This window comes from Anolis carolinensis, chromosome 6 (assembly GCF_035594765.1).
Source record: "Anolis carolinensis isolate JA03-04 chromosome 6, rAnoCar3.1.pri, whole genome shotgun sequence".
NCBI classification, from domain to species: domain Eukaryota; kingdom Metazoa; phylum Chordata; class Lepidosauria; order Squamata; family Dactyloidae; genus Anolis; species Anolis carolinensis.
In genome coordinates this window covers 69,168,995-69,190,305 of record NC_085846.1, presented here as the reverse complement: position 1 = coordinate 69,190,305, position 21,311 = coordinate 69,168,995, and the positions used below count along the sequence as shown (strand labels likewise).

The following is a 21,311-nucleotide window of genomic DNA, read 5'->3' as shown; positions in this document are numbered from 1 at the left end:
AGAGATTGAACAGGGCTATATAATGTTATGTGAGGGTTGGTGATATCCAGCTTGATCCAGAAAGGCAATTTGGGCCCAAGAACAAATCCCGTTAATCATCACTGCTACAGATTTCTGTTCAGTAGCATTAGCCAGTTTCTGATCATTCTCCAATTCTGGGTGGTTTTGAGAACTCAGGAGCTTTGGCCACCTTCTATAAAACAGATGTTAGGTAGTACAGCCAAGACATATTCATATAAAATAAATTTTATTGGAAAGCAGTTAAGCTTTATCAGTGAAAGCTATAAAACAGATATGTAATTCACATAAAAATGGTGCAGTTTTTTTAAATTGTGCTGTAAAGGACAAAACATTCGTAAGTGGGGAAACATCTCTTATTTACTCGTGTATAAGTCTAGAAATTTTAGTCAAAAATCAACCCCCAAACCCTGGGTTGATGTGTCAGTGCGAATACTTTTATCTTAACTCTTTTTTTTTTTTAAAAAAAAATTGAATGATCTCATTCTGATTAGAGTGGCAAAAGGTGAGAGCTCAGTCTGTCACGGATGAACCTAAAAGAAGCACTGGCCTCTTTTATTCTCTCCGGTGTGATGTTACTTTTGGCTTTTCTGAATTCCAGGGTGGGGAGATGGCAGTGTTGGTCAGGGGTGGCTAGCCTCCTGAGATGGCATTTGTGCTTTCTTCTCTCTGTGGAATGACCCCAACCTATCTAAATCCATAATTTTGGCCCCCATATCTACCCTCAACATATACATTAATATGTATGATATACTTTGCAACAAAAGAGAGTGACATTGAATTTCTAGTGGATAAATTTAGGATTTAACTTCTGTCTCAGTATGTTGAGAGGCAGTACTGGCTGCTATATTTTTCAGTCTTTTTTTCTTTAAAGAAACCTATTTTCCCTTCAATTTTAGATTTACTGTTTCTCCTGGGTCTCACCTCTTCTGTGTGTATAATAGCAGAGACTATAAAGAAGGTTGAAAGAAGCAGGGAGAAGATCCTGAAACTTGGCAGATCCTCATCTTTACCATCTTTTCTTGATGTATGATGCACATTGCCTTCTTTGTGCTTTCAAAACTAGAAACTGCTGTTTATGTAGGAGGAACATAAGAAGATAAAGGGCTTTTGACAAGTCCTCCTTTTCACTGATGGATGAACACTGGCAATTTTAAAGACTGTTTAATTCTCAATTTCCAGCTAGGAGATTAATAAACAATATTATGCAACTTTGGTAATATTTTTCCTCAAAGACAACTTTTACTTTTTCAGATTGAATGGAAATTTCTAAGTGTGAGAGGTCACCTTAAAATGTCAAAAGTCAGGCTCACCTTTTTGCTCCTGAGAAATATGTGTATAGAAACATGTATTAGATAAATATTTTAGTTTTTATTTTTTAAAAGTCTTTTATGCTGGTGGTGGGACTTTACTATTATGTATGAGGCATTCCAGCTGGTTAGAGTTGTAAGAGGTGCCATATTTCAGCTCCCATATTTATTTACATTTCCCCGCAATGTGTACATTGTGCTACCCTTTTTTAAATCTTATGTTCTTTGCACAGGATGTTACCACTATCCAATCACTTGTCTTTTCTTTCTTTTTGTGATTGAAAAGCCTATATTGCAATTTTGAAGTAAATGTCTGCTTTTCTTAAAAGGTGTGAATGTGTATCTTAATATTTTAAATGAAGCTGGGTCACAAACTTGAAAAATGATTTCCCCACGCTTCGTTTTTGACTTCTGCAATAATCATAGAACTCTTATTTACATTAAAAACATCTTGCTTCTCTAACCCATAAAGACCACTCACCCAACAATATTTCTGATTGTCAATGGTATGAATTATAGACAAGCCACATCACAACATCAGAACTCTTCCACAAGTGATTGATCCTTTACAGTGTAAAAGTATCACACTAGGTTTTCTTCCTTCCTTCATAATAAGCCTTTGAAATAGAGCTAATGGAACTTCTTTTTAAATGAATTATTTATCTGAAAGGGCTTTTCTGATACTGTTTGTGTATGTTTTGCTAATAAAGGAACTTATGGTGGGAGGCAAGATGAACATCGATATCAAATCTCAAATCATTGATATAAATACTAGATATTGTTGCAATTTCTTCTTGCTTGATACAAAAAAAATAACATTGTGCTCTATGTTCATAGCAGGATTTCTTTCCCTGCTTTTTTGATCTAAATTTCCCCAAAAAAACTGCCCTATGAGTGAAGGGCTCTTCAGTGATTTAAAAGCAGGATCACTGCCAGGAAGAAACACACAGGTTCCTTAGATGTGCATATACAGGACTGTGTTTCCTACTTATTTACAATGCTTTTCGGATCTGAGGCTGAAGGGGCCTACTTTTTTTCCATCCTAAAGGTGGTACTTGATTGCCAGTTTTTCCTAATGTGACCATACAGTCTGGAGTATGTGAATTGTCTTCTAATCAGTATTTCTAATTGTTATCATAAAGCTATGGTCCTTTCATTTCGATGACTGCTGATGCAGGTTTTGATATCCCCATATGGGAATTTTTTCAGATGTCTCACAAGACACATTTAGTGCCTTCTAATAAGAAAACCTGAACATTAAGAATGCGTTTTATAAATACTATTCAATAAGCAATGTAGCCTACAGTGAGGAACATAGCCCTTCAATAAGCAAATTTTGCATCTTCGTTATTTGGAAAAAAGGGGACAATTTTAACATGTGTTGTCGAAGCAATTTTAACATGCTTTACATAATTGTACACTTCTGTTTTATCATCTGATTATTGCCAAGTTTTAGGAAAAGTACAAATGGAATTTCACCTGTAAGGGCAGGTATACCTGAGGCTTGGTAGTTTCATCCTGTACTTTTAGTTCTCCACCATCAATGTTGCAAATCTATTGTTACTACTGCATGAAGGCAAATTGTCCAGAGTAGTATTTTCTTTTTTATCTAGCAGTTTACCATTGCAGTGCTTGTTCTTTCTTCTATGGTCTTTGGGCTTCTTTTTCTGGAAGAAGCCTGATGGTGTTACATTTTTTACAATACGTACCAAATTGCAATAAAGTTGGTGCATTCTTGGAGATGCACTGAGCAAATCTTCTGGTGTGGATACTAACTTTAATTCATGATACAGTTTGTGCACTAGAGTCCCACTATAAAGCCTGGCAAAGGCAAGAAAGAAAATGATTAATGTGATCTATGTCTTGTAGAACATTGTACTACAGTATTGGCAAGAAAATTCTCATATTCATATATTTTGGAGCTTTCAATACTAGTGTTAATCTTAAAACATATTTTTGAATTAGATACATCGTCTTATTTTTTCACCTAATTTGGGATCTAAGTTTCTTGTAGTTATTTTGTCCCATAGGAAGGAAAATTGAGTATGGGAAAAAGTACAGACTGTCTGAGTTGCCATGTTGGAACTGGGAAAGTTAGGATATAGCTAACGGTAATCTAAATCCATAGAATACCACCAAAAGATTTCCAAAAACAGGGATAACATTTGAGGCACCAAAATGTGTGCTGATTAGTGTTATTCACCAGGGAAGCATGACTGCTGGTTTCCTGTGCCATGGTTAAGAGGAACTGGGCTTATGAGGATGGGATGTAGGAAAAAACCAGGATCAGAATCCATCATTACTATAACACTGTATCACTTCCATTATTTACTTCAATCTATTAATGAAAAGATTGAATTCCATATAAAGCAACTGCTGGCCTTGCCCTCATAATATGTCAAAAGTAACATAATATTTTTGTAAATCTAGATGGTGGAGTATAATGAATACATACAGTAGAGCTGCCTCATACAATCCAGAATTAGGCATATTTCAGTCCTGTTGTAATTCTTGGGATTTTGGACTGATCTGTCATGCAGACTGATCCTACGTACCCTTATATTCAGATATTAGATCCTCTAACTTCAGTGGAATTTATGCAAATGTGCATACATTTGTAGGTTTATGCATTCTTACCGTGTAAGATCTGGCTCAGAAAGAGGACAACAAAGCAGCTGATTGAGATACAATCCCATTTGAAGACAGCACTGCCACTGGCAAAATATGTGTGCAGCATCTAACTCCAATGGTTCCTTTTGAGATTTTCTTTCTTTCCGTTTCAATAACTGGACATAAACAATTTTATTGACTTCAATGTGTGAAACCTCGGGGTCTGTATGTGAATAACAACAAAAGAAAACACCTTTTCTGAATGCTTCAGAACATTTTAAGCTAGAATGTGTGTGAATTTTTTTTTTAAATGTAAAACATATTCTCGAAACAGTAACTAGTGTTTACTAACCCTACTCAGAAGGAGATTGACCAGCTGCAGTGTGTCCAGAGAAGGGCAACTGAAATGATTACAGGTTTAGAAGCCAAGCCCTATGAGGAATGGTTGAGGGAGCTGAGTATGTTCAGCTTGAAGAAAAGAAGGCTGAGAGGAGACACGATAGCCATGTTTAAATATTTGAAAAGATGTCACACAGGAGGGGACAAGCGTGTTTTGTACTGCTCTGGAGACTAGAACACATCAATGGATTCAAATTGCAGGAAAAGAGATTCCACATAAACATTAGGAAGAACCTTCTGATGGTAAGAGCTGTTTGGCAGTGGAATATGATACCTTACAGGGTGGTAGGGTCTCCTCTAGAAATTTTTAAGCAGATGATGGATGGCCATCTGTCGGGAATGCTTTGAGTGTGTGCTCCTACATGGCAGAAGGTTGGACTGGATGGCCCTTGTGGTCTGTTCTAGGATTCTACCCAAATAACCTTTTGTACTTAAGCAAAGTATGTGGAATTGATATAACTGCATTTTCTCCATTATTTTATTTCTACCTCCATTTCATACCTCTTCCCTGTTCTTTGTTAACATCTTATTAAGAAATATGGCACTGTAAAAATATAACAGTATGGTGAAAAGTTGCACATGGGAATTTTAATCTTACCTGGGGAATATTTTTTCCAATCAAGTTTTTTATGTACTTTCTCACTATATGGTTATTTGTTACTTAGCCACGAATGGCTAAGTAACAACTGCAAAATATAGCTAAAAAAAAGAAATCTCCCGGCCTAGAAGATGATTTCAGTTAACTTAATGCCTGTCCTAATGAGACAGCTTTCTATAATACTGCAAAGCTTTGTTTGCACATATGCAGAGACGTCGAGATGGAATCTGAAATACTTCTTTAACCACTGAGTTTCCATTCTGAGGGTTTCTCATACTGATCTTTTACTCACACTCCCTGTACTATTTAGTCATGGAGAACATGTGACCTTACATATGCTCTTGAGCTACAGCTTTAATTAACCCACACCAGCATAGACAAAATTAAAGGCTGATGGGAGCTTTAAACCAAGAACACTTGGAGACATGCACCCTCCCCTACTCTTAGAAATACGCTTGATTTGCAAACCATTTCCCACAATTATACTTTTTGCGACTGGAATCTTCTTACAGTGATTGTAGAGCTATCCTGGAATGGATGTCAATGCACATAAGATTATTTCATTAAACATATTTTAGCAAAGTCATGCTATGAAGAGTTATACAATATAAAAACTCTTGGCTTCATTTCAAAGTATGCCATGAATGTCTATAAAACTGAACCCAAAGTATAAGAGTGGAGGATGTTTGGCTCTTCAGATGTTGATGAACTACTGCTTCCATCATGCTTCATCATTGGTCAAGCTGTTTAGGGCTGATGAAGATTGGAATTCAGCAGTATCTGCTTCCCAGCTCTGCTTTAGGCTATAGTAATCGTAGTCAACAACTAAAATGGGGAGATCTTATGTGTACACTGAAGTATAGAAACAATCTGACAAATTGAAATCTGAAACATGGTGCAAGTTGGCCCTCTGAACATACCTGAACTATGTATTATCTTGTCTAATTCACCAAATACTACTCCAAGAAGTAAAGCCTTCATGTGCTGTAACTTCACTTTGGGTTCGGCATGTTGTATCCAGTAACAGGTTACAGCTACAGGAAGCTGCAGGTGACAAGGAACTGCTTCAAGGATGCTTTCTGTCACTCCTAATGTCTCTAGCAAAAATAGTAGGCGGTCCGCTAAGGGAATCTGTAAATTAAGACATTGCAAAGTTTTTGTGAGAAGGGCTGACTTTAACAGAAATTCAAATGGTATGTTAACCATTTTGGACAATAAAGCTATAAGCAAAGGAGACATAGGTAAAGTAAGGTAAAGGTTTCCCCTGACGTTAAGTCCAGTTATGTCTGACTCTGGGGATTGGTGCTCATCTCCATTTCTAAGCCAAAGAGCCAGCGTTGTCCGTAGACACCTCCAAGGTCATGTGGCCGGCATGACTGTATGGAGTGCCGTTACCTAAAGGAGACATACTTCTTGTATATAAGACCAGTTATCCCTGCATCACATTCCCCTTAACGTTTTTAGAAAAATATTATTTTAGGCAAGTCAACTGAACATCTTCCTTGAATCTGTCATTACTTTAAAGCTCTTTTTATTAAAAGCCACATTTTCCTAGTATATACAATAGCTTATCAACTATGTAACCCTTCTAAACAAATTTAAGTAGTCAATGACATTAAGTTTAAATACATTGTGATGATCCAAAACTACCCTTCTGTCACCCTGAGCTGAAAACAGCCATGCTGGCTGAGGAATTCTGCTCCCTCCTATTTATACTTTATATGCTATCATACTTTTTACCCCAATACCTGTTTCTCTAAGAATGATGATACATGGGCCAGCTGTCCTGTGGAAGCAGAGATGAAAAAAAGTTCTTTCTAAACCAGGAATGTCTTGCTCACCAGAGCTGTTGTACAACTCTGTGTTTTATTGCTGACTATGCTAGCTATAGCCCCACTGGCGAAGTGTATTAAAGCACTAAGCTGGAGACCGAAAGGTCCCAGGTTCAAACCCCGGGAGTGGCGTGAGCGGCCGCTGTTAGCTCCAGCTCCTGCCAACCTAGCAGTTCGAAAACATGCCAATGTGAGTAGATCAATAGGTACCGCTCCAGCGGGAAGGTAATGGGGCTCCATGCAGTCATGCCGGCCACATGACCTTGGAGGTGTCTACGGACAACGCCGGGTCTTTGGCTTAGAAATGGAGATGAGCACCAACCCCCAGAGTCAGACATGATTGGACTTAACGTCACGGGAAACCTTTACCTTTTTATGCTAGCTATGGTTATTAGAAATCTTTTAATTATTTCAAGAGGCATTAACAACACATTTTTGTGTTTATCTCTGAAGCTATAACAGCCTGAAATTTGGAATCCTAGATCCCTAGAGAGGTGTCTCAAGCCACAGATTATAGGATACATGAGGGGAAGTCATCCAAGAGAGATCCCAAGACAGATCTTCAAGGATGAGAGACTGAATCTAGCAGAGGTGTTAATGATAGGTGTTCATCTATCTTGGCTTTACTATCTGCAGTAGGTACAAATTGTTTTACCATGCCAACAACCCAAAGTAGCCAGATGCTGCCTCAGGTGCCATCTTTTTTGTACAGAAGTATGTGCGCTTTATTATATCCTCATCTTCATGAACATAATTTTAATCATTTACCTGATTTAATGTAGTCAGAGAATACTGGTCACTCCCAAATTTTCCAGACAGTCCTGCTGCTTGAACAAATGATTTCTTGAATGCCTTTTGAATCCTGTCAAATTCATGAAAAACAGGGGTGGGTGAAGTGGGCTCTTTGCTTGGGAATGTACTGGGGGACCCCTGTGAAGCATTCCAAAGTAATCCATAAATAACCTGTCGAATTGGCAGAGCGACAGCATGAGCACTAGGCCTTTGCATATTTTCCACCTGAACATGAAGCATTGTTCTTTTCAACACCAGGGCATCACTAATGAATGGTGCCAAAACTCCTTTAGCGAAAGCAGTACAAATCCAATGAGGTAGTTCTAATTTTTTCACTTCCTCAGATTCATAAACTCCATCCTGGAAAAAATCTTTGAGATTAACACCAGAGGGTTGATAGTCTTCCATGAAAGCGGAAAGAAGCTGCCTTGTTTCCTCTGCTTCGTGTTTTTTCAGATACTTCAGTATATTTTCGATTGCCTCAGCAGGATCGGCAAAACGAGACAGCCAATTCAGCAGCCCATGAATGCGGATGTGCTTTCTTCCTTTCTGCCGGGAGCTTCCAACAGGAAGATGTACCTTGCTAAAGAACATTTCTATAGCTGGCAGATTAATGTAATCATTGCCATTCACCACCGCAAAAAGAGGCAGGAGGGTTTTATTCATGTTGCTGAAATGGTTACAAAATCTTTCTAATGAGAAGCACCTCGCTGGGATGTAGCAGTCTTGCAAGCCTTTGCCACTGCAAAGGTTTCTCCACTGAAAGTAATTCAGAGGACAATAGCCTGCTTTTAGGTCAAATATGCAAAAGTCACTATCTAATGTTAACACCGGGCAATTCAAGTGATTGGCTAACGACACAATGTCTCTGTCTGCTTCTGAAAATGACTGGACAAAAGGGACTTGTATTTCAGCCAAGATCTGTTTGAAGGCCTCTCTGATGAGCAAAGGCAATACGCTCCCACCGCCACCGCAGGAGAGAGAATGAGCTGCCTGGATCTTCTCCCGAGCTCTTTCCTTTAATGTTGTAAGCTTTTTGTCAGATGCATCACATCCTCCATCTAGCACAACATAAGGCCGTATGTTACACGTTGTCAGAGCTTCAAAAAACTGATGTACAACATTTGTGAAAGAATCATAATCCCCACCATGCCGGATATCGAGATTTGAGTCAAAGTAAAGGCGATGGTAGAGGTTATTTCCATCGATTACCACATCTGTGCTCCTCAACTGCAGGTCAATGAAGAACTCCCTGTGTTCCCCTACATAGCTCATAAACCCTTGTATGCCCATACCGCTGAACAAAAAGATCCCTGTTGAGAAAAAAAGCACACATTAATATTTAAAATGCAATGTGATGCACAAATATCACCATTAAGGGAACAACAGTCAGAAAATATGAAACTTTTCTTTCTTTCTATAGTTCAGAGTACTGTTTGATGTACAGTATATTCAAATTAATCGTAACTAGTGCATTTTGCAACTGGTTGATGAAATCAGCATTACTCATTTGGAATGGTTAAAATGCACTTATTTGAAATGTAATTACAGTAGAGTCTCACTTATCCAACATAAACAGGCCGGCAGAACGTTGGATAAGTGAATATGTTGGATAATAAGGAGGGATTAAGGAAAAGCCTATTACACATCAAATTAGGTTATGATTTTATAAATTAAGCACCAAAACCTCATGTTTAACAACAAATTTGACAGAAAAAGTAGTTCAATATGCAGTAATGCTATGTAGTAATTACTGTATTTACGAATTTAGCACCAAAATATCACGATGTATTGAAAACATTGACTACAAAAATGTGTTGGATAATCCAGAACGTTGGATAAGTGAGACTCTACTGTACTTGAAAAATGAACACTAATACACTTTAACTTTGACTTTATCTGAAGCAATGTTGTATCACACTTTCTTATGTCAGCAGGAGCACAACAAGGTTGAAAGGCAATCCACTTGTATACTCCAAAGTTATGATCAATCAGTAAGGCAAAGGTAAAGGCTTTCCCCTGACATTAAGTGTAGCCATGTCCGACTCTGGGAGTTGGTGCTCATCTCCATTTCTAAGCTGACGAGCCAGCGTTGTCCATAGACACCTCCATGTGGCCGGTATGACTGCATGGAGCACCTTTACCTTCTCGCTGGAGCGGTACCTCCTGATCTATTCACATTTGCATGTTTTCAAACTGCTAGGTTGGTAGAAGCTGGGGCTAACAGAGGGAGCTTACCCCACTCCCAGAATACAAACCGCCAAACTTTCGGTCAGCAAGTTTAGCAACTCAGCGGTTTAATCTGCTGCACCACCGAGGATTCAATAAGTGTTAATAAGGAAAGATTCTGACTAATGTAAGCTCTTAGCTAAGATTAGGGAGCTAGAACATAGAGACTTGGAGGCTTAATTCTCATTACACCATTTTTAATCAATGTTAAAGGTGCTAGCAGAGTTTGGGAACACTCCCAGAAGCTTAAACGTAAGTAGGAGTATGAACTCAATCCATCTGCAGTGTGCTAGGTTAAGAAGAATGTTTTATGTTGTATTTGTCATCATTGGGCTGAAAGTCTAGCTGCTGCCAAAGACAGAAACAGGAAGTATTAAGGCAGTGGTTCTCAACCTGTGAGCTCCCAGGTGTTTTGGTTTTACAACTCCCAGAAATCCAAGACAGTTTACCAGCTATTAGGATTTCTGGACTTGAAGGCCAAAACATCTGGGGACCCACAGATTGAGAGCCACTGCATTAAGGGATGTCAGTAAGCCTAGGAACTATTGGCTATGCTTCCTGGTATGCCAGGATCCAAGAAGCTACAATTGTACTAACCATAATCCTCCTGTATGAATTTGAGAAAAAGAACACAGTCAAAGGCGCTTGATAGTGGAGTCTTGAAACAGACCCATTTCATGCTGATTCATACTCCAGTGGGTCCAAAATGCAGTTGATCCAAGGCAAATACCCACAGAAATCCTTGCCTTAAAATCAATCAATCACTAATTGATTTTTAAAGTGTTTATTATCTTTAGAAGTCATCAGTTGTAGTAAAATTATGCTTTTCAAAATGGAAAATATTTTTGACACCCAGAAACATAATCAGTATAACAAATGACCTTGTGGTCAAGAAAAGAGCAAGATAGAATAAATATGTGAAAATTGTTCTCCTAATTCTTAGTATTTCCCATGAAGAAACATGTTTTTGTTTACAATTCTACATGTAATTACACTACAGTAATAAGTGCCACTTGGTTCAGCAATTTTTGCTCCTAAGTAAGGCTCTATGGCAGAATACAATAAAAATGATTACCTCATAAATCATGTATTTGATGGAGCTCTGAATATTAAAAACTGGTTTCCTAGACATGCATCTAAAGTTGTTCAAAGTCACTGCAGTGTGACCTTGGTTCCAGGACACTCCGATGATATTAAAATCCATGGCTGTGCAAGTCCCATTATACACAATAGTGGAGTAAAATGGTGTCCCTTATACAAAATGGAAAAACCATTTGGTGGAAGGAAATACAGTAGTCTCTCACTTATCCAACATAAACGGGCCGGCAGAACGTTGGATAAGCGAATACGTTGGATAACAAGGAGAGGTTAAGGAGAAGCCTATTAAACATCAAATTAGGTTATGATTTTACAAATTAAGCACCAAAACATCATGTTACACAACAAATTTGACAGAAAAAGTAGTTCAATACGCAGTAATGCTAAGTAGTAATTACTGTATTTACGAATTTAGCACCAAAATATCACGATATATTGAAAACATTGACTACAAAAATGCGTTGGATAATCCAGAACGTTGGATAAGCGAGTGTTGGATAAGTGAGACTCTACTGTATTTTCAAATTGCGGACAAGGAGAGCCGACTGCACTGGTAACTGAATTCTTTTACAGTCCTAGCATTAGACAGAGTGAGGCAGCTGCTCAGGTGACAGATACTGGAGAGTGGCAGCAAGGCGTTGGAGAACTGAGGGCAGATCTACAAAAACTATTTTTTAAAATCTGAAAAAACACATGTAACATGTTTTGTACTTCCATTCGTCCCTTATGAGAATCTAATTAAATTATTTTATGTTTTGTCTTGTCCTGGTAGAACCTATGTCTTCTAATTTTTTGTTTGTGTTTTTTAATCTATATATATGTATATAATTATTTTTTTAAAAAAATTTGTAATGTGTTGTTGGAAAATTCAATAAAAATTATATTTAAAAAAATCTGAAAAAAAAATTCAGTTCCTGGGTTGGAAATGTTATTTTCTGTTTAATTGTGTGGTACCTACTTTGAAAGTAGTTGTTCTACTCCAGAAACTGTTTTTGTGGCTGCGACAAACTATGTTGATTTGGTTGAGACTCAATGAGATATTCATTGAAAAACTATAGCAAACTGTGCTGCAGGATGTTCCGCAATTTTTGCCGTTTAGTAAACTTTTCAATTATTTTATGATAGAACCAATTAGGAAATTACATTTATAACCCAGGAACAAAATTTGTGTTACGTAGTGTAATTCAGGGTCAATCCAGCATGGCATACACCAGATCAGGCCCGGATATGGAATCACGCAGAGATGGGAGGGAACCCTGACCATCTAACATCTCTAAATGTGGCTGAGCACCACTGGGCAGCAACTCTAACCATCCCCTCCTTCCCTCCAAATCATGGCAGCCTCTGGCCATGACATTATATAATAATAATAATAATAATAATAATAATAATAATAATTTATTTATACCCCGCCACCATCTCCCCAACGGGGACTCGGGCGGCTTACATGGGGCCATGCCCAAAACAATACAATATAAACAGCATATAAAAGAACAACACATCACAACACAATAAGCAATACAATAAATAATAATATCCATTACAAAACAAATCAAGGAAACAATGAAAAACAAGGGCGGACCACATGACCATTAAGTTAAAACTCGGGGTGAGAGAGACATAAGAATAAAAAACCACAGCGAACAGGGTCATAAGGAAGTGGGGTAGTCTGGAGGATAGATATTAAAGGGAGCAACGGAAAAGAAATATAAAATAGTTACTCTCCAAAAGCACAGCGGAAGAGCGATGTTTTCAAGTCTTTCTTGAAGGCTGCTAATGTGGGGGCTTGCCTAATCTCAATGGGCAGTGAGTTCCACAATCGGGGGGCCACAGCAGAAAAGGCCCTCTCCCTTGTTCCCACAAGGCGGGTCTGGGATATCGGGAGTGGGGACAGGAGAGCTTCCCCTGATGAACGAAGGGATCGGGTAGGCTTATGATAGGAGATACGGTCACGAAGGTAGGTGGGTCCCAAACCGTTTAGGGCTTTATATGTGATAGTATACACCTTGAATTGGGACCAGAAAATAAACGGCAGCCAGTGAACAAGGGAGTAGATCTCCTTGAACAAGGAAGTAGATCTCTCCCTGTAACTCACCCCATTATTAATCTGGCAGCCGAGCGCTGGACCAATTGTAGTTTCCGGGCCGTCTTCAAGGGAAGCCCCACGTAGAGCCCATTACAATAGTCCAATCTAGAGGTAACTAAGGCATGCACCACCGTGGTCAAGTCAGACTTCACGAGGTATGGTCGCAGTTGGCGCACAAGTTTGAGTTGTGCGAAGGCCCTCCCGGCCACCACCGACATCTGCGCCTCAGGAGGACCCCCAAACCCCCAAATATATATATTACAGTCTATGACCAGCAACAGAAAATGTGCACGCATCAGAATAGCGTAGAAACATATGCAATTAGATATTAAGAAACACAGTGAAGAACAAGATTAAAACACAGTATTGAATGTGGTAGTTAAAATGATATAAAACATTTATATGCTAAAATGACAAAGGTAAATGCTGAAGGAAATATTAAAATGTACTAAAACCTTGACAACATCTTGCACCGACAAGCTATCGCTGCCGCACAAAAGCTAGCAACTTTGGCAGTAATTTTGGGGTCTTGGTCTGCCAAAAGATAATCAACATAAAACCGTACAGATCTCCCTGGTAAACTTTCTAAAATTGGATTTATAAAATGTTTACAAAGGTCTCGGTAAAAAGAGCAATATAACAAGACATGCTCTACAGTTTCCACTGCCTCAGCTTCAGTATCATTGTATGGTACTTTGTTATATCTTCCCTCAAGTACAGCTGAAGGGAGTACATCGAACTTAGCCAAAGAGAAGGCCTTCCTACGTTTTGGGATAATAAGGTTATCTAAGTACTCTGGCCATGACATGGGTTCTAACCATCGCCTGTAGTAATGTCAGCAGAGGCGATGAGAGGAGGAGGAATCTCACCTCCTCTCCCCCTGCTTTCCCAGAGCGCCTAGTAACCCTGGTTGACATCACTGCTGGTGATGGCTGGCAGGTAAGACTCATATAGTAGTTGCAAACCATTGAGATGTAGAGGTGACTGTCCTCCTGTGTTCTTTGGCTATCCTTTTTAAAGATTTTTTTTTAAAAAAATATTGTAAACATAGGTGGAATAATGTAAATTTCAGTAACCATTCCATAGTACATACAGAATGTTATTCACTTAATTTTCTTAACATTGCCAATTCCACATTCATCTCCCACTTGTGTTTAACAATATTACTCTGCTCCCTCCCCCCACCCTCTGGGAATAGTACTTTCCTTCATTCAAATATTATTTTAATTTATGAATGGTAGAAATAGTATGGTTCAATTCTTTGTAGTTTCCTTTTCCTTTTATGCTATCATTCTTCCCCATTTCAGATCCCACTTCTTGATTCGGCCTGTTGTACATTTCGTCCCCCTTTCAAGGATGTATCCTGGAATGTGAAATCCGCTAAATAGTCTTTCCAGCCCAATGCCACAGTTGCTTGGGCAGCGACTATCATATATTTTCTATCAGCCCAGTCTTTAATGTTGTACTTCCTGTCTACTTTCTGAGTAAAGAATTTTTGTTCAACTCCCATTTAGGCCCAATTAATTCTTCCATCTCCTTTATCTTGTTGTAAAATTTTGTACTTTATCGCAGTCCCAACACATAGGCATATAGGAGCCAATTCATCCACATCTGTGCCAACATAATTTTGTGATTGATTTGGTTATATGAGCTAATTTAATTGGGGTTATAGACCATTTGGTAAATATTTTCCTTTGTATTTCTCTGGTTCTTATGTATTTGATTTTTTATTGAATTGATCCAGTGTTCAATGTCTAACTCATTACTGTTCAGGTCCTCTTTCCATATCTCGGCCAATGTTTGTTTCAATTTATATTGTTTTTCAACTAATTTCTTGTATATAAAACCCATCAGGACTTTCTCCTTTTCTAATTTCCACTTTCAAATTTGATCAAAATCTGATTTCTGGGCTATCCAAGCCTGGAAAACATGGGATGGCAATGGGGAAGTTGTGGCTGTTTCAATTTCAGAACCTGCCCAACTGTTCCTACAGGACCAAAGCCAGGGGATTCAGACCAACCCCTAAATTTTGTGAATGTGAGGCAAATAATAAAATAAATAAACTTTATTTATAACCTGCCATACCTCCCCGAGGGGACTCAGGGTGGTTTCCAAACAAAAGGTGACAAACATTCAATGCCATAAAATAGAAATAAACAAGCCAGAATCAAGCAATAAACAAAATGTGTCAATATGAACATATGATTGCTAATCCAAATCTAATCAACTAAAATGAATTAACATTATTAAATGATTTTCTGCAGCTAGGACAGTCCTTCCCAGTATGACAGTTTCTAGACATGTTAAATTACCAATGTCCCTTGGACAATCTTATTTGATTGTTTTCTAGTCTGGAGAAAAGATCAAGGTTGAGGAAGGTTACTTTAAAGTAGTGGTTCTCAACCTGTGGGTCCCCAGATGTTTTGACTTTCAACTCCCAGAAATCCTAACAGCTGGTCAACTGGTTGGGATTTCTGGGAGTTATAGGCCAAAACACCTGGAGACCCACAGGTTGAGAACCACTGCATTAGAACAATCGTTGACATCTGTAGGTACACGTATATGTTTAAATTATATGCTACAACTTGGAATTTAACTGATGGACAGCATAGACATGATGCTGCATGTGCTCACTGTTATAACCTTATTCCTACAATTTAATGGATTAAAATTGCCAAATTATTTTTCAACCACAACATTCCAAGCTCACAACCAGCCAGATGGTCTGCAAATCATCATTCAGATTCTGCTAGGAATTTAACATGGTGATTAATCGAGGCAGCTCTGGTAATTGTTAATCATTTTCTTCTTTCTGTTAAACCTTAGCAAAGAAACTCAGTGCAAAAATATTCAATTAATATCAAAACATACATAATAAACTCAGAATTCTAAACATGCCTTTTCTTCAGGTTAAACTAATTTAATTTGCACTTTAATTTAATTTTAAGAAACACCATGCATTTTTTTTGAGATTGAACACACACACCTGTAATAAATTTTCTATTATTTATGTGATAGATAGGACAAGAAATATTCGCAGTAACCAGTATGCATGGACTGATAGAAAACAATTTATCAGTTATGCTTTATTAGATATTTCATAATAGAAAACCCAGTCTCACATACATAGAGTTACATGATACACAGGGCTGTTAGTCATTAATCAAACCCTTCTCATCAAACTTCTCAATTAAATATATTTTAACCCTGAATACACACACAACAGGAAATATTTGCAGTAACCAATATGCATGAATTAAATTTTAAAAATCTGAAATATTCCTCCTTTCGCTCTCAAAATATTATCAGTTATGTTAAATGAGATATTTTATCAAAGAAATGGATCAGGTTATTATTTTCCCACAAAAGCCACGTTTTTTTAACTCAAGTGTTTCTATGAAAGATCCATGCCCTCTCTGATGTAAAACAAGGGAACTTGCCTTTACCCCATTTCTTCCATGTTGGTTGACAATTTCTTTTAAAAGGCTTGTATTTCAACTGCAGCTTTTTTCACACTCTGGTTTTTCTCTGCTGTGAGTTGTTTGATGACGAATAAGGTTTCCCTTTTTACTGAAGTTCTTTCCACACTGCAAGCATTTAAATGGCTTTACTCCTGTGTGAGTTGCCTGATGGCAAACAAGGTATGAGTTCCGACTGAAGCTTTTTCCACACTCTGGGCATTTAAATGGCTTCTCTCCTGTGTGTGTTGCCTGATGACGAATAAGGACATTCTTGTGACTGAAGTTCTTTTCACAATGCAAGCATTTAAATAGCTTTACTCCTGTATGAGTTGCCTGATGGCAAACAAGGCCGACCTTATCAATGAAGCTCTTTCCACACTGCAAGCATTTAAATGGCTTCTCTCCTGTGTGTGTTGCCTGATGACGAATAAAGACGTATTTGTGACTGAAACTCTTTTCACACTGCAAGCATTTAAATGGCTTTTCTCCTGTGTGAGTTTTCTGATGGCAAACAAGGCCTACCTTATAACTGAAGCTCTTTCCACATAGCAAGCATTGAAATGGCTTTACTCCTGTGTGAGTTGCCCAATGGCCAATAAGGTTTTTCTTTTGACTGAAAGTCTTTTCACACTGCAAGCATTGAAATGGCTTGTCTCCTGTGTGAATTGCCTGGTGACGAACAAGGTTTGCATTCTGACGGAAGGAACTTCCACACTCCAAGCATTTAAATGGTCTCTCTGCTGTGTGAGTTGCCTGATGACGAACAAGATCTGATGTCTGAGTGAATCTCTTTTCACACTCCAAACATTTAAATGGCTTTTCTCCTGTGTGGTTTCTCTGATGGATAACAAGGTTTGACTTCTGACAGAAGTTCTTTCCACACTCCAAGCATTTAAATGGTTTATCCCTTGTGTGAGTTTCTTGAGAAAAGGTGAGCACTTCCTTCCAATTGAAATTCATTCCATCTTCCAAATGTTTGAATGGTGTCTCCTCCAGAGATGACGCAATCCCTAAATTCTCCCCCATGATTTGCTGATGCAAGGCTTTTTGATTTGGATCCAAGAGGGCCCACTGCTCTTCTGAGAAATCCACAAATACATCTTCCAAAGTCACCTGATCCGATCCTGCAGAATCGCTTCTTAGGAAAGAATCAAGAAAAGTTGTGCTACTGTCACTTGGCCATGTTTCATCTCCAACTGTGATATATTCTCCATTTCCAGTCTCGACAACGCAAATGGTGTCTGAATGAGACTCCTCCACCTGACTGGTATCATCTGCAAGAGAGTCCTGCACCTGGGGCTTCTCCTGCTTCCTCTCGTCTTCCTGACTCAGGAGGAAGCCTTCAGCCAAAGCCACTGCTTGGGAACTGGTCTCTGCCCCACATTCCCTCACCCAGCGCTCCATCTCTGAAGGAAGGATGGCCAAGAACTGCTCCAGGATCACCAGGTCCAGTATCTCTGCCTTGGAGCGTCGTGCTGGCTTCAGCCACAGGCAGCAGAGAGAGTGGAGATAGCTACAAACCTCTCGGGGCCCCTGAAGGTCTTCATAGCGGAAACACCGGAAGCGCTGGCGCTGAAGGTCTGAATGGAGCATACTGGTCATGTCTTTCTTGCAAGGGTTCTCCCAAAGTGCTCTACTGTTCTCTGACTCAACAGCAACAGACGTTTCTAATGGAGAGACAGCCGATTCTTCCATCTTTATTCTGTGCTTCTAGAGTGCCTCCAAACTGGATGAAGATATGTCCACCTCTTCTCTCAGATGACATTCAAAGCAGAAGGACTGGGAGAACTGGTGGGGCCCAGAAAATAGATGGTAAGGGTCGTAGCATTAATGAATGGGCTGATATCACAGAATAGAGGATAGAAGCTGCCCAAGTGACTGCAGACCCTCCTCCAGCCCCATCCAAGGGGGACTGGCTCCCTTCCGGAAGGCACTCTGCCTCCCCCACTCAGAAGATGCCTTACCATGTTAAGGTGACCTTGCCTGCATTACTCCAGATTCGCTCCGTATGATTTTTAGCCATGGCAGTGCAAATAATCTGGTTTTACACAGACCTGAGTAGTGAGTATAGATGTATTATATTGTATAATCTTGTTTTTATGCATTTATTTGTCTGTTCTATATGTGAAAGTCCTATGGTCTAGGCATTAAATAAACAATCTATCAGTATAGATGTGCCCTGAGAATCACATTGTACAACACATGCAGTTAGGCACCACTTTAAATGGCTGTGGCTGGATGCTACAGATTCCAAGGAGTTTGGTGAGGCACCAGAACTCTTTGGCAGAGAAGGCTAAAGACCTTGTAGATTCGGGCCCTGCCTAACTTCGTGACTGCATCTCTCCCTATGAACCGATGTGGGCACTAAGATCCACCGGGGGACCCTCCTCTCGCTTCCACCACTGTCACAAGCATGACTGGTGGGGATGAGGGAGAGGGCCTTCTCAGTAGGCGGCCCCGATTTTGGAACTCCCTCCCCAGGAAGATTTGACAAGCCCCCACACTGTCTACCTTTTGCAGGGAGCTGAAAACCTGGATGTTTCAGCAAGCATTCAAGAATGATTAGCCCCATTTATAATGCCTAGTCCCTAGTCAGTCAGATAGGACTCTGCTCCCTTTACCCCACCCAATTCCCAGCCCTATAGTTTGCTGTTTGCACTCTCCCATGCCCAGCCCTTTGTTATAGATTGGTTATGCCCATTTTAGTATCCCTGGTTCTTGAATGTTAAGCATTGGATGGAGTTTTAATGCTAATGTTTTATATTTTTATGTTTATTTAACTTTGTTTTAACTGGACAAATGTTCTATCTGATCATGTTTTATTTCAATTGTTTTTGTTTTGATGGACACCCTGGGTCCTTTGGGGAGATGGTGGTGGGCTATAAGAATAAAATTATTATCATTACAGTAGAGCAGGGGTCCTCAAACTTTTTAAGCCGAGGGCCGGTCCACAATCCTTCAGACTGTGGAGGGGCCGGATTATCATTTGAAAAAAAAATACAAATTCCGATGCACACTGCACATGTCTTATTTGTAGTGCAAAAACAACAACAACAACAACAAGAACAATGAAAGAATACAATATTTAAAAATAAAAACAATTTTAACCAACATACATTGATCAGGATTTCAATGGGAAGTGTGGTCCTACTTCTGGCCAATGAGATAGTCAAGTTAATTATGGTTGTTGTTGTTGTTGTTGTTGTTGTGTGCCTTCAAGTTATTTCAGACTTTGGGCGAGCCTAAGTCTAAAATGTATGTATTTATTATTTATTTATTTACTGCACTTATTTACTACATTTGTATCACACCCTTCTGACCCCAAAGGGGACTCAGAGTGGTTTACAAATTATATCTGCATACAATATATTATATTATTAGCATAGCACAATATTAGCATTATATATTACTATATTGAACTATACCACTATACTGTAATATTATATGTAATATAGAACATATAATATTATTATATGGTATTATTATTAGTGTTATATTGTATTACATTATAATATTATTATCAATATTATATGTATATACAATATATTATATTATAAAACTGAGGGCGGGGGTCAGGTAAATGACCTCGGAGGGCCGCATCCGGCCCCCGGGCCTTAGTTTGGGGACCACTGCAGTAGAGTCTCACTTATCCAACATAAACGGGCCGGCAGAATGTTGGATAAGCAAATATGTTGGATAATAAGGAGAAATTAAGGAAAAGCCTATTAAACATCAAATTAGGTTATGATTTTACAAATTAAGCACCAAAACATCATGTTATACAACAAATTTGACAGAAAAAGTAGTTCAATACGTCGTAATGCTATGTGGTATTTACTGTATTTATGAATTTAGCACCAAAATATCATGATGTATTGAAAATATTGACTGCAAAAATCCAGAACGTTGGATAAGCGAGTGTTGGTTAAGTGAGACTCTATTGTACTATTATTATAAAACAATGTAGATGCACTCATGGCATCCTCTAAAGCAGAGCCATATTACCCAGAATATCAAGGCTGATAATCTACAATGTCTGCTTTTAACTGGAATATTTGACTCCACATTGACAGATAATCCAATTCAATGTGGATTTTGTACAGCTGTTTGGAAGGGGCCCCAGACTGCTGCCTTCTGGATCAGTGGAAGACACTGTCCCATCCCCAGTGCTAAAGAAATATTCAAAGACTAAGGGCCCTTCCAGACAGCCATATAACCCAGAGTATCAAGGCAGAAAATCCCACTATATCTCCTTTGAACTGGTTTAGCTGAGTCCATATTGCCATATATTCCAGTTCAAAGCAGAAAAAGTGAGATTTTATTCAGCTGTGTGGAAGGGGTCTATGGGCCCTTCCAGACAGACCCTATATCCCAAGATTTGATCCCAGGTCTTTTGCTTTAAACTGGATTATATGAGTCCGCACTGACAGATAAGCTGGGCTAAACAGAAAACCTGGGTTCACATCCTGAGGTAGAGGGCCTGTCTGGAAGGGCGCTAAATCCCTTCCCTTCTGTACCTAGAAGCCAAAAGGGAGGCCACTTTCTTCACCCTCTCAGGCGGCAGGGTTCCTTAGGCCTGCTCTTTGTGGGCTTCTCACTTTAGAAAATCAAAACTTCCTCCAGGAATATGGCAATTTCTTCAGGCATTGGCTTGCTCCCTTTCCCTTCTCTAGCCAGTGCTTTGAAATTGCTTTAAACAAAAAGCTCTGGTTGAAATTTGCAATGAGACACCTTGGCCTTTCTCCAGCCCCCAACATACCTGCAAGCGTCCAAAGCGCGCCCGTCACTCAACTGCCCCCGCCTTTTATACATCACGGAAGCAGGCGGAGCATCTACGCTGTCGGTGACGTCACAGCTTCCCGCCCATTTCCCCTCTCC

The 21,311-nt window shown here is 39.1% G+C and overlaps 2 protein-coding genes across 5 annotated transcripts in view; one reads left to right on the top strand and one right to left on the bottom strand.

The window, feature by feature from the left end:
* Positions 1 to 1,656, top strand: part of atp2c1 (ATPase secretory pathway Ca2+ transporting 1) — a 56,588-nt gene extending 54,932 nt beyond the window's left edge. For all 3 annotated transcript variants that reach the window (XM_008112768.3, XM_008112765.3, XM_008112767.3), the window contains one exon: positions 918 to 1,656. In XM_008112768.3, coding sequence (XP_008110975.2) covers positions 918 to 1,051 — 134 coding nt within the window. In that variant the 3' untranslated portion in view covers positions 1,052 to 1,656. The remainder of the gene's footprint in view (positions 1 to 917) is intronic.
* aste1 (asteroid homolog 1) lies at positions 231 to 21,305 on the bottom strand. 2 transcript variants are annotated; one of them, XM_008112764.3, is made up of 5 exons: positions 21,193 to 21,295; positions 7,536 to 8,872; positions 5,856 to 6,066; positions 3,966 to 4,161; positions 231 to 3,149 (listed from the first exon to the last, which is right to left on the bottom strand). In XM_008112764.3, exons 2-5 carry the CDS (start codon positions 8,850 to 8,852, stop codon positions 2,855 to 2,857), a joined length of 2,019 nt encoding a protein of 672 aa, XP_008110971.2. In that variant the 5' UTR covers positions 8,853 to 8,872; positions 21,193 to 21,295; the 3' UTR covers positions 231 to 2,854. The 2 variants fall into 2 exon arrangements, with proteins under 2 accessions (XP_008110971.2, XP_008110970.1); XM_008112763.3 differs by lacking the exons at positions 231 to 3,149; positions 3,966 to 4,161; positions 5,856 to 6,066; positions 7,536 to 8,872 and adding an exon at positions 12,269 to 18,221 and having other exon boundaries at positions 21,193 to 21,305.
* Between the last annotated feature and the right edge of the window lie 6 nt (positions 21,306 to 21,311).